Raw genomic sequence first — 13,603 nt, forward strand, 5'->3', positions numbered from 1 at the left:
ATGGATATGATCGGGTGGTTCCTCTGGTGGCACGATGATACTCCAGTGGTCCGTCAGTGATCCAAATTTGCCGTTCAAAAAAAAAAAAATATAACCATAAAGTAAGAGTCCAGAAGGATAAAAAGTTCTATATAATCAACCAAGAAATAATTAAAGTCTATAGAAGATGCACTAAGTGTGTAATTACATAACTTAAGCAAGTAGGGTTTCTCTGTATGATGCAAAAACAACACCCTACCATGAATAGAATTGTAAAAGTCAACAAAATGTCAGAGGTTGTATCAAGGTCGGTAGGGATCCCCCACCTAGAGGGGGTGGGGGGGGGTGGGGGGGGGGGATGGCTGGTTAAGTTCAGGGCTCTTGTTTAAAAGTCATGGATGGGACCATATCTTGTAAAAGGCCATAATCAGGATTCTGAAGCTGTTGAATTGGGGTTAGGGTGCTTTGCTGGTAGCTCAAACCACCGCTGCCACCGCGGCTACCGCTGCCACTGAAGTTATAGAAACCATTAGGTATCTGAGCAAGAAACTCTTGAGGAAAGCTTGATCCACCTTGTGCAGCCATCATTGATGGTGGGTACAACATTCCACCACCAACATTTCCTCTAAGTGTTGCTGGCAAGTGGTGGTTGTGTTGTCCTTCATAAGTGGTTATCACAGTTGATGGATCTTGATATGATCTTTCCACACGTTTCTTCACTGTGCACTTTTGAGTTGTGCATCGATAGTAGCTTCTGTAACCATGATCAAGAAAACAATTCTTGAGAAAAGAGATTGCATTATTTGTACACACTATATGTGGGAAACGAAATTTCATTTTCCCATAGGATCTTGATCAAGAATGTGAAACAAACTTAATCTATGACTTTGGAGATAAAACACACAATTGGTAGTTGAAGAGAATATAGGGTTTGATTTTAAGTTATATTAATTATGAACCCATTAAAGATTTACACGTCAAGTTAATACCAAACAATCAGAATTCAAGAAACCACTTGTGATCATATATGGCAATGAATATATATTTATGTAAAGAGGGTTTTCTTTATTTCAGAATCAATAACAAGTTGAGAACTAGATAATAGTCTTCAAGATAATCAATACGTACCTGGGATAAGGGCTATTCTTGACAGCTTTCTGTCCATATTTCCTCCATCGATATCCGTCTTCAAGATGATCAATATCACTCTTTGTCATAAAGGCGAACCGTGGCTCTCTTTTCTTCTTTTCATCTTTCTTCTTTTGCTTAATCCTATATATATGATATTGAGACAATTATATTGAGTACAAATTAAAACACTAATAGTAGATAAACCCTATAATACTATCATGACACTAGTACAAAACCAATTTTTTGGTGGTGTAAATTTCATGTTTTTGGTGCTATCTTATAATAGAAAGCACCAAATAACAAAGCACACCATTTAAAAATAGATTACACACCACTATTAAATGCTTACAAGTTATACACCACCAAAAAAATAATTATTTGAGGCTTACAAGTTATACACCACCAAAAAATTAATTATTTGATGCTAAGGTTGCTAATAGCACCAAAATACACAATAAAATTGATTTTTTAGGCGTAATACAAAATAAAGTTGATTTTTTTAGGCTTAAACTTTTAAATAGCACCAAAACACCAAACTATACAAAATAAAGTTGTATATGTGGACATTTGTATGTATGATACGTCATGAGTATACGCATACTTAGAGAGTTAAGGGGAAATGCTACCCATTTTTTCTTATATAGTCAACCCGTTAAGATGTATACATATGAGATAGAATATTCAAAAAGTGGGTTAGGATCCACCATCTTAAAGCGTTGGTTTACATAAGTTTATATAATTTGTTTGTTTATTTTAATTTTTAGATGGCGCGTGCTTATTGGATGAACGAAATTTCGCATGATTCATCAATATATATAGTGGGTGTTAAAAGTTTTCGTAAGGCTGTCGAATCTAATCGGGTGAATAAAGGAAGTGGGATGATTTATTGTCCTTGTCAAGTTTGTAATAATTTTATGAGCTTTAATGATATCACAGTCACAGAGTTTCATTTGGTGAAAAATGGTTTTATGCCTAAATACACTTGTTGGTCAATGCATGGAGAGTCACTACTTGATCATAGCACGTCGTCGATCAACTCACGCATTAATGATAACAGAGAGAACAACGATACATACCTTGATGCCGATAATAACCATTCAGATTCAAATGAACCCGATGGCAATTTAAATGGTTACTAATGGTGATATCATTTTTTATATTATGAATTTATTTATCTATTGTTATGGTGTGCGATATAAGGATGAGCATTTGGTACTGGGTACGGATACCGAATTATTTTCAACCCCTATTCGGTACCCACTTTTGACGTTTTCTGTAACGATACTTTCGGATCGGTACCTGTTTGGTACAGTACGGAGTATTTTCGATTCTGGTACCCATATTTGACAGTATTGAATACCGGTACCTAGCTCATCCCTATTGCGATACGTCCCGACGTAACGTATGGGTTTACCACTCCCCTAGTTATAATATTAATATAATATTTTGATACAAATAAAAATAAAATAATTAATATTAACAATTAATGCACATGACTTTATATCCTAGTGGCATCTTGGGGTGGGATAAAGCTTTGGGACTAATAGGTCCTGGGTTCGATTCCCACAAGGGTGTTTTCCCACATTTATTGGGTTTCCTCCTGAATTGGTGTATAGGCATTATGCCTAGTGGAGATGGATATGATCGGATGGTTCCACGGGTGGCACGATGATATTCCAGTGGTCCGTCAGTGATCCAAATTTGCCGTTCAAAAAAAAAATATATTAACAATTAATATAGCTCTTAAAGCATTCACATCCCTTCCCCTATCTTCATCTCTATAATTATACTAAAAATCACTACATTTTTCTTTCTTCTTCAATTAAATAAGATTTTTTTCTACATTTATCATTACATTTTTTACCTCTCCACTCACAACTACTTTTTAAAAATATTAAAAATTTTATAGGGGTGAGCAGTGTCCCCCCAAATTTACAGATGAACAGTAACATCTTCTCTCTTCTTCACTCATAACCCCTCATAACAACTTTTCATAATATTCACATAAAAACAGGGGAAGGGATGTAAGACCACCCGTAGTCGTTCGTTTTTGGAACTTTTTTATAAGCCCCACCACGCCAATTCCTCCACCCCGTTGGGCGTTGATTTGCAATTTTTTTGAATGAGGCGTTCTTAAAACAACGCCGGAGAAGAAATTATTTGACCAATGATGCTTAATCTACTTTTTGTTGTCCAATAGTATTTTTTGTTAGTTTTTTAATTTTATTTAATTTTTACACCCCTTTTAACATAATGCCCAACAATGCCCACATCCCCACTACACTCATTTTAGAAAACGCCCCATAATGCCCCATTACTGATTGTACTGTCTCATGACGCAAAACGCCCAAATGTGAGGGGTTAACCAGTACGCATGGTCTAATGCGAGCATTCACATCTAACCCACTAAAATATGTGAGTGGAGTTTTTATAATATAAAGAGTATAAAAAGTAGTTGTGAGTGGAGGAGAGAGAAAATGCTACTATTCATCTGTATATTTGAGGGGACACTGTTCACCTCTATAATTTTTTAATTATATTTTGAAAGTGATTGTGAGTGGATAAGAGAGAAAAGATAATGATAAAGGTATAAAAAATATTATTTAATTAAAAAGAAGAGAGAAGATGTAGTGTTTTTTAGTGTAATTTAGGGTGAAAAGTTGATAGAATGGATGTGAATACTCTTAGATCGCCCGTAGTGGGGCGTGATTTTTAAAAATTTTTCACAAAAAACGCCTTATAACGCCCCGGCCCCCATTACACAGGGCGTGACCGGGCGTTATTTTTGAAAAAAAAACGAATGTGGCGTTTTAATTAAAACGCTAGAAAAATTCTTGGGGATCCAAATTAGACCGTTGGCAAACGGTCAAAATAGTTATTTTTTTTTTAATTTAAAAATTTACCCCACTATATATATCAACCCACTTTATCATATTTTTTATACAAAAACACCCACTTTCTCCTACTTTCTTCTATTTTTTTTATAAAAAACACCCACTTTCTCATACTTTTTTATATAATCATGCATCCATTCCGACCCCCTTTTGGTGTCCCCGCAAGACCCACGAACCCGAACACAACCCAACCGCAAAACCCGTATAACCTTCAAGACATGGACCCGAGCTTTTTACCGTACGCGGCTTACTTGACTGGCGCCACTCCGTTTGTACCTCCCACCTTCGGCTATGGTCAAGCCGGAGGGTCGCAACCGTCACAACAACAACCCGAATCCGAACCCGATGTCGATGTCGTGCCGGAGACGCAACCCGAACCGGTGCAAGATAAATCAAAACGCGGCAGAAGGTCGCATAAGAAGAAGGATAAGGACGAACCTCGACGTACAAAAACTATCATTAAATGGACGAAGGAGCAGGAATTCACGTTGACTCGGGCGTGGCTCGACGTTTCGGAGGACGAAGAAACGGGTAACTCTTTTATTATTATTTTTTTATTATTTTTTACTTTTATTTTTAACATACAACTTATTTTTTTACTTTTTTTTAATTTGTAGCAAACTTTCAAACGGGTCTCGTTTCTTGGGATAGGGTTCGTGCACTCTTTTTTAGTCGTGGGGTCAAGGCGAACATCGGGACAAAGATTCCATTTCTAGCAAATGGACCGACATCAACAACAAGTCTCACGCGTTCCAAGAAGTTTACCAACGTAACTACGATACTCGCCCGAGCGGTGAAAGTGACGTCGGGGTTTTAACGAGGACTTTGGAGGAGTTCGAGAGGACGAAATGCCCTTTCACGTACTATAAGTGTTGGGAGCTACTACGAAAAAGTCCAAAGTGGGCGCTAGTTAATCCAATGACGTCTAGTAGTAGACGTCGAGCTAAAAGGTCAAAAACATCATCCTCCGTTGACCCGTCAACTCCGACATCGGATGCCCGCAATGTTGATTTAAATGAGGCGGTGGACGTTGACGAGGGAATTCAAGAAGAGTTGACCCGACCCACCGGTAGAAGAAAGGGAACCGGGAAAAAAACGGTCGAGTCGTCTTCCGATCTCGAGTTAAAGGAAGATTTCGAGGAGATGAACCGTCGTCTCCAAAACATTCGCGACCTCGGCCACCAACGTTATGAGATTATGAAAGAACGAGTGGCCGAAACCAAAAAGTTTAACGAGATGCAAGAGGCGAGACAAATGGAAAAGGACATTGAGTTTTTGTCCAAACCTATCGACCACCTACAAGGCGATGCGTTGATCCTTGCGCAAATGCGTTACCAAAAAATTAGAGAAAAATATGGACTCTAAATCATGTTTTTTTTTAACTTTATTTTTTTTCTGTTTTTTTTTTTATTTCAAGTAGTGTAATTTTTATTTTAAATTAATAAAGTTTTTTATGTTTTAAATTAAAAAAAATAATTGTGAAATGATTGAATGGGGTTATTGGCATAATGCCCCACTACGCCACTTTTGCTATAATACCCAACAATGACTAGGATGCCACGTGTTAGATAATACCCCATGATGGAGGCATTATGTTTGTTCACCACTACTACACATGGTCTTATACTATAACTTTCTTCTTTCCTTGAAAAAATTTGGATGATCCCGCCCTCTTTCCCCAATATTCATCCTTTCCCCCCAAATGCCATTTAACTTCCCCCAATCTCCATTATCTCAAAACATTCCACCCTCTCCATCCATTCCCTGAAGACGTCAAGTCGAGATCCCCTTCTCTCCGCTCTCTTTCATCTCCACCTATGATGACAAGTCCGCTCTCCAAGTCGCCATAAATGTTCTCCTCACCGGTGCCATTTCCGTCTTCCTCTTCTTCTCCTCCCGTCTCTGAGCAAAATGCATAAGAACTGGTTTGATTTCTAACCAATGCTTCTCATTAGTTTGTTTTATTTTTATATCTAGGGTTTAGTTTTTGATATGTGAAGAGTATTAGAGCTTATGTGCCGGTATTAGTGATGACTGAATTAGGGATTTTGTATGTTCGATAGAAGATGAGATCTGTTCGCTTTTTGCCCTGTCACGAACACCTCTCTCGCAGGCGTTGATAAATAGAACTATATTCGTTTGTTACTAGTATAGTTAACTTGTTTTCTTGATTAATATTGAATTAGATCTTTAAATGTTTACGTTTAATCTATTATTGATGATGGTATTGATATATTTTTTTTCTCATTCATGTCTGCAGAAGTGAAGTTTAAAGAAGGAAAACCTAACAAAATGAGGTATGTCTTTTAGATTCAGCCATGTTATCATTCGTGTCTACAGATATGTTATCAACATTTTGTTTCTGATTTTAAGCAGTTTTGTTTGAGCTTTTAATGGTCATTTTTTGTTGTGAACAAGAGTTTGTACAATTCCATACTTGAAGACCTTTGTAATTGTGTACAATTGAGCAAATCAACACTTCCACCAGTTTGTTTCTACACTTTCTTTACAGCCATAATAATTATTATGTGCCCTCTTGCAAAATTTCATTTTGCACTAAGGCTGGAGGGTGTGGTTGGAGCCCCCTAGGGGCTTTATCAGGCCACGTTAGCGCCACCTAGGATCCACCTCAACCATGGAGCTCCTTTAATTTGCATGGTGTGGATGGAGCCCCCTATTAAAGAAAATAAAAAAAAAGATTTCATTGGTTTAAATCAAGCGGGCCCCTCCTATAGCGCCCCTTCTCCATCTTTACCATGATGAAACCCCTCCTATAGCGCTTAAATCCGAGGGTGTGGAGGTATAGCTCCCCGGGGCGCTATAGATGATGAGTTGGCGGGGGTGGTGCCCCCACACCCTCCAGCCTTATATTTTAGGTCTGCTTTGAGCTCATAAGTCTTTGATCTTTGTCTGCTTGCTTTAGATTAGAAGGTTCATCAATATCCCATCATGGATCGCTAGTTGCTGGTGGATTCTCTTATTCATCACTCAAGGTCCTTTTTAGCTAATATTTATTGATTATGCAAATGCAGTTTATTTATTTATTTTTCTTGATTTCTTAGTTAACTATTTGACGCCAGAATTGGGATATTGCAAAACTTAGGTGTATGGCAGTTGTAAGTTGTTTTGAACCGGTTCGGGGCTGCTATGATATAAAGGTTGCAAGCTTTTGATTTGGGTTGTTTTGGTGGATGAATCGACCCGTCATCGATGGTAAACGATTTGTTTTCATTATGTTTAATGTTTACCAAGATTGTAAGTGATTTTGGTATCTATTATTGAAGGTAAATAAGTTAAGGAGCTGATGCGTTTGGTTCCTGTTTACTGCAAGATAAAGGGTTTAAACTACTTGTTTTGGTGGAAAATTGGACCTACAATCTTCGGTAAGAAGTTCTGGTTTGTTAAGTTTCATGTTAATTTAAGTTTTAAAGGTTCTAATGATGTTTTTGGGGGCTGTATGTCATGTTTGGTTTTAATGAGTTTATTAACTCATTAAAATAAACATTAATTATATTTAATATATTGGTATATTCCTATATTAATTCTTATTTGTTTACTGTTTTAGCTTTAAAGTTTGATTATATCCCCAAATTACTTTTGGTAACATGGAGTTCACTTCTTTACAATTGAACATGTATAGCTTCTGTGGAGTACAACTCTGGCTGTCAAGAAACTTTCATTATAAAAACATTTCTTGAAGACGTTAAAAAAACGTAAAAGAAATATGTGAGCTTCATTCTAAAAAAGTGTTCTATCTTGCATCATACTTAGTCGGGTAATATAAAGTCCACACCATAGATACACACACGCATACAATACATACTTAATATGTTCTATAATTTTTATTTTTGTAGCAAACATTGGTCGCTTATAATTGTTTGCCCAGATTTCAAATTCGGCAATATTGTTGATTCTATAACGAAGGGAAGACCCATAAAAATTACAAGCTCGTCAAGATCACTGAAGAAGTTTTTGAGATTAATTTTAAGTGGCACATGGCACAGGTATGTGAATACTTTATTTGTTTAAAATAGTCTAGTCAAAGTAATTCATTGTGAATATGATGCAGTGCAAACAACAGAAAGACAGTTGTGAATGTGGGTACATGGTAATCAAACATATGAAAGAGTTTATCGACTCTATACAACATGATTTGGTTAACCGAGTGAGTTCTCGTAAATATTCATAAACTTTGTTTATTGCATTAAATTATATATATTTGAAATCTAACTTTTGTATTTATTTGTTTTTAGCTTTGGAATGAAGAAGGGTATTTTGAAGAATCTCAAATTGAGAATTTAGTGGTAGATTTAATGTCGGATTTTATTAAAAAGATGTTTTGATCTTGTAAGCATTAGTTTGTGTTTCATACTTTTGTAATTCCGTATACTTGAACCTGTTGTTGGGTTGTTTAATACTAGTTAACTTTTGTCGTGAGCATGTGCATTTGTGTGTAATTGGAATTATATTGGGAAATATTACCAAAAATTCTGGAATTTTGCAAAAATATTAAAAATTTATATTTTTTTCTTGTCTTATTTTTTGGTGCTATGGAGATTTGTTTTTTGGTGATATGTAGATTTGTTATTATTTGACACGTGTTAGTTCTATATTTAATTTTTTGGTGGTGTGTTTAAAGATTTAATGGTGCAGTGACTTGTTTTTTATCATTGATTTTTTGGTGGTGTGTTTGAAGATTTAATGGTGGTGGGACATGTATTTCATCATTGATTTTTTGGTGGTGTGTTTGGAGATTTAATGGTGCTATTATTGAAGAGCACCAACAAATCCCATTATTTGGTGGTATATTTGTTGGTGCTCTATGGTACAACATAAAATAAAGCATAAAATACAGCACCAAAAAACTTATTTTGTACTAGTGTGATTATTGTATTATACAAACATACACTTTCTTAGAGCCGTCTCCTTCATTTTCCAATACGTCTTTCGACTGTGTCTCCTTCTTACCTTCTTGAAGCTCATGCTCATCTTCAGCAGCCTCAGCAGCCTCAGTAGACGATGAACGAACCGAAGAAGAGTTGGGTGTAAAGGGAGTAGTCTCAGTCACACCAAGCAAGTTTCCGGTATCCATCACTGGCTTTTGATCACCTTCAGGAGCGAAAAGTAGTTGTGATGAAGAAGATGAGTAACCAAAGCTGGTTGCAGGTGTGTTATAGTCGGTAGATCCAGTTAAGAAGTGTGTTAAACCCATGTAGTCATGAAATCTTTGATTATTTGGTGGTGAAGAATCATCTCTAATGGTGGAATTAGGGCCAAAGAATGAAAAAAGAGTCTCACTAGTTCGTTGATCATCATTAAATGGATCATGGTAGAAGATTTCTCTTTGTTGGTCTTGATCAGACATGGCTGAAGATGGAGAAGAAGTAGAAATGGACAAAGAATTAGAAAGAGAAGTAGGGAAGTTTGACAAATAATAGGAGAGGAGTCTTTATTTATGCTTTGACAATGTTTATGTGTTTATTGGAGAGAGAGAATATTTGAATGAGAGTTGCTAACCCCACTATCTAAAAGACATGTTTGAAAAAGATGGATGTTGGTTACTTGTTAGATCCTAAGACTTTGATAAAATTTTCAAATGCTCAAAACATGAGTGTGTATATGGTAACAATGTTGATAACAGATAGAGATGTGTATTCACATAATAATTTAATGTCATTAAAAGTTTAGAGTCTCATGTCTAGAACAAGGTAAAGTAGTGAATACATATATGTGAATATCCCATACATAGTCAACTAGAATTCACTGAACTATTGTTATAGCTCAACAAAATAATAAAGTTTATTTTATTTTAAATGTGTTATTTGATCCGTTTAATTATATTGTAAAACAATTTGATAGTTCTTTTAGTTTTATATGATCCTAATTATATAACATTTCCATTAAGATTCACACATGAATAAACTTAGTTACACGTAAATTAAGAATCTAATTTTGTGGCTCTCATGATTCAAGCCCTGGGAGGCTTTAATGGTGTGCGGGGAGAACCTTCGCACAAGGCCCGCGATTTCGAATGGCATGCGATTTAAAAAATAATCCGATACGTATATGTTATTTTTTTCTAAATAGTAAACACATACTACTTCCAATATAGGCCCATTTACAAAGTATTTTTTATGGTTTAGAATTTAGCCCACTTGGAATTAGGTTTATTGAACCCAATACTAATTTGATTTTTTTAAATAATAACAAAACATAACGGAATGGCAAATTTTTTCAAGCCCATTTACAAAGTATTTTTTATGGTTTAGAATTTAGCCCACTTGGAATTAGGTTTATTTTTTTCCCGCTCCTCTTTTTCCACTAATTTTTTTCTTAATTTAAAAAGTTATTATAAAAATCAATCATATATTATCTTAAAATGTGGTTTTATAATTTCTAAATCTTTATTACTAACTATCTAATATTTTCTTTGTTCAAACACATGTAACATAAATTTCTAGCCCTGCTATATACTAATGACAGTTTAAATAATTGAGATTGCTTTAAGATATTTATACTGAGTTGCAGATCCATTTAAATAATTGAGATTGCTTTAAGATATTTGAGTTACAGATCCATATATATTATAGCTTTTTAGAACTAGAATACACTCAATAAACTCTCTTTACAAACAAATAAAATTAATTAGACGGTACTAAGTAAACCTCAAAAGAACAACTCGTAAAGCATTGTGCACAAGTCGATGATATGTATTGAATTTGGCTTTGGAAAGGAAACGAGCCATTCGTTTAAGAGAAAAAAAAGTGTGTTTTCAATATTTACGGTGTGGCCTAATGGCCGTGGTCAAGTGTTGTTTTTCTTTTTCATATTAATTGTAATTAAATTTTGAATTTTTCAAAATTGGACCATAAAGATGCCAATGCTGTCTCTCTCACATGCAAATGGGTGGAAGTTGAATGTTAAAAACGTTGCGGTCCATTTTTGGGGAGATAATTTAGGCCACATATATACTTTTTGTTGGTGTCGCCCACTTTGGGACTATTTCTTCTCTTATTTTCTCTAGATCCATATAAAAGATAAAGATAATTGGATTTATAAAATTGATAATTACAGAAAATAAATTATGTTTCAAGTCCTTACATAGCAAAAATAAAAATGTATGAAAGGTTGCATGCGAAAATAGTGATCATTACGAGTCTTGTATAAAAAAAAGTATACATGTACGTTGTCTATGGTACAGGGAATTCTCATTTTAAATATACTTTGTGCTTAATTAGGTAACAATATATACATACCCACCCCATCTAGAAACATAGTATTTGACTTTTAGGCAACGTATACAAACCACAAACAGATGGTAATGGTATCAACAAGTTTGAACGTACCCAAATTTGCTACTATAAGATATAATAGTTTTAAAAATAATTACTAGTTAATAGTCTTAGGGTTATTATTGAAAGATGTTTTTATCATAATTTAAAGGTTATTGGTTATAAAAAGTATTATCGTTCGGTTTTCTTTATCACTTAAAGATTATTGAGTATAAAAATTACTATACCATTCAATCGCAATTATATGGTACTTGTGATTTTTTTAAAAAAAATACTGTTAATTACTCAATTAGACTCGTATGATATGGTTCCTATTGTTATATGATTATGGGTTAGTTGTGAAGAAGTGAGTTTATTTGAAGATATTAAGATATTATATATCTAAGGGTAAAAGGAATACTTTTCTCTAAAATGTGAAGAAAATAATGTAGCATTAATCATATTAAAAAAAATCATATCAATAAGTTCATTTATTGTTTTCAATCTAATCTAATGTTTTGTTTTGTCATTATTATATGTCCTATAATTCATTCAGGGTGGGGTTCGGCTACAAAGTCTATTTTTCCTACAAAATGTACAAAGTCATAAAACACCACAATTTCAGCCATAAAACACACTCAAAACCCACAAATAACAAAGTAAAGATCACTAAAACACAATATCCAAACCCTATCAGTCCATAAAAACTTTAAACACAACATTGTAGAACTATGAATATAAAACACAACATGATAATCAATATAAAACACACTAATGTTAGTCATTCGATAATCAAAGCCTTATCATCCAAAATGCAACACAAAACTCATAAATATGGTGTTTTAGTAATCTTCACTTTGTTATTTGTGGGTTTTGAGTGTGTTTTATGGCTGAAATTGTGGTGTTTTATGACTTTGTACACTTTGTAGGAAAAATGGACTTTGTAGCCAACTCCCATCCAATTCATATATATATATATATATATATATATACACACACACACGCACACACACACACATATATATATATAGTGTAATATTAATATAATGTAACATGCATCAATCCTAGTTAATGGGGCTCCTACCGAATTGTTCGAATTTAAGAGAGGTTTTAGATAAGACGATCCGCTCTCCCTTTTCTTGTTCATTTTGGTTATGGAGGCCCTCCACGCAATGGTTCACAAGGCGATGGAAGTATGCACGTTTAAAGGCATCGGTCTACCTAACAATGGACCCACTCTCTCCCATTTATTTTATGCGGATGGCTCCTTGTTTGTTAGTGAATGGTCCGAAACTTATTTTTGGAATCTCAATAGAATGTTAAGATGCTTCTATTTAGCATCGGGCCTCTAATTTAACGTTATTAAAAGTAAGGTGTATGGGGGTACCGAGGGTTGTAGACAAGGAGATGTCGGAGATGGCTAACATCAATTTGTCAAAAAGGTGAATTTTTTGTTTTTGTATCTTTGGCTTCTTGTAGGTGCTAATATGATTCGGATCTTTAGTTGGAAAGCGGTTGTTGTCAAGTTTAATGCTAAGATAACTTCTTGGAAGGCTATAACTTTGTCTTTTGCGGGTAAGGGTGTTCTTGTTAAAGCGGTTTTGGGATCTTTAGCCAACTATTATTTCTCTGTGTTCAAAGCCCCTTATAAGTGATCAAATCTTTGGAAGGAATCCAAATGAGGTTCCTTGGGGGGGGGGGGGATTTGTCTCTGAAAATATGGTGGGTGGCATGGAATAGAATTTTACAATATAAGAAAATGAGTGGATTGGGTGTCAATTGTATAAAGGAAATGAACATAGGTCTTGTAACTAAATAGTGGTGGCGGGACAAGACGCCCAACTCTCAATTGTGGGAAAAAGTTGTCTTAGCAATTCATAGTGGTGGTAAAGGTGGCGGCATAGTCCCTTCCAAGAAAGCCAAAAGTTGTGTTTGGAATCCCATTGTAGCAGTAGTAGTGAACAAAGATTTCACGAAAGATAGGTTTTCATCCCTGTTCACATGTACAAAAGACAAAGAGGCCCGAGTTAAGGACTATTATAAAGAAGTTGGAGGGAGAATGTGCTGGGAATAGGTGTTGGAAAACGCTACCACATTCTCATGTTGAGAGGTGCGTTTATGAGCATCTCAAGGCTGTTTTGGAGCAACAATTGATAGGTAAAAAGAATGAAACCTGGCTCTAGCTTACGGAAGATGGGAAGATTGAGTTTAACGTCAAGTAACTTAAAAGTGACATTGAAGAGAAGCAGGTCTCGTCTGGTTCGCAGTAGCAGGTTCTATGGAGGAAGATTGGAGAGTGCTAAGTGGTAAGATTCCTAAGGCTATGAT

General features: G+C 35.1%; 1 protein-coding gene and 1 long non-coding RNA gene across 10 annotated transcripts; one reads left to right on the forward strand and one right to left on the reverse strand.

Annotated features, from left to right (window-relative positions):
* Positions 1 to 130: 130 nt before the first annotated feature.
* On the reverse strand, positions 131 to 9,503 carry LOC110937474 (WRKY transcription factor 71). The gene is made up of 3 exons (XM_022179899.2): positions 8,912 to 9,503; positions 1,108 to 1,251; positions 131 to 733 (listed from the first exon to the last, which is right to left on the reverse strand). The coding sequence occupies exons 1-3, from the start codon at positions 9,367 to 9,369 to the stop codon at positions 352 to 354; spliced, it is 984 nt and encodes a 327-aa protein (XP_022035591.1). The 5' UTR covers positions 9,370 to 9,503; the 3' UTR covers positions 131 to 351.
* Positions 5,837 to 8,441, forward strand: LOC110937476. 9 transcript variants are annotated; one of them, XR_002590806.2, is made up of 9 exons: positions 5,837 to 5,929; positions 6,265 to 6,301; positions 6,381 to 6,491; positions 6,928 to 6,997; positions 7,067 to 7,217; positions 7,289 to 7,387; positions 7,859 to 8,008; positions 8,074 to 8,169; positions 8,258 to 8,441. It is a non-coding gene; the product is annotated as an uncharacterized LOC110937476 (long non-coding RNA). The 9 variants fall into 9 exon arrangements; XR_002590808.2 differs by having other exon boundaries at positions 7,108 to 7,217; XR_004890642.1 differs by lacking the exon at positions 6,381 to 6,491 and adding an exon at positions 7,645 to 7,779 and having other exon boundaries at positions 7,108 to 7,217.
* Positions 9,504 to 13,603: the final 4,100 nt, after the last annotated feature.

Source organism: Helianthus annuus, chromosome 4 (assembly GCF_002127325.2).
Source record: "Helianthus annuus cultivar XRQ/B chromosome 4, HanXRQr2.0-SUNRISE, whole genome shotgun sequence".
Taxonomy (NCBI): Eukaryota; Viridiplantae; Streptophyta; class Magnoliopsida; order Asterales; family Asteraceae; genus Helianthus; species Helianthus annuus.

Coding starts and splice junctions, on each gene's coding strand:
- LOC110937474 (XM_022179899.2), bottom strand. CDS start 9,369: ATGTCTGATCAAGACCAACAAAGAGAAATCTTCTACCATGATCCATTT. Junction 1,252..8,911: donor GGAGACGGCTCTAAGAAAGT/GTATGTTTGTAT, acceptor TCATATATATAG/GATTAAGCAAAAGAAGAAAG. Junction 734..1,107: donor AAGAATAGCCCTTATCCCAG/GTACGTATTGAT, acceptor TCATGGTTACAG/AAGCTACTATCGATGCACAA.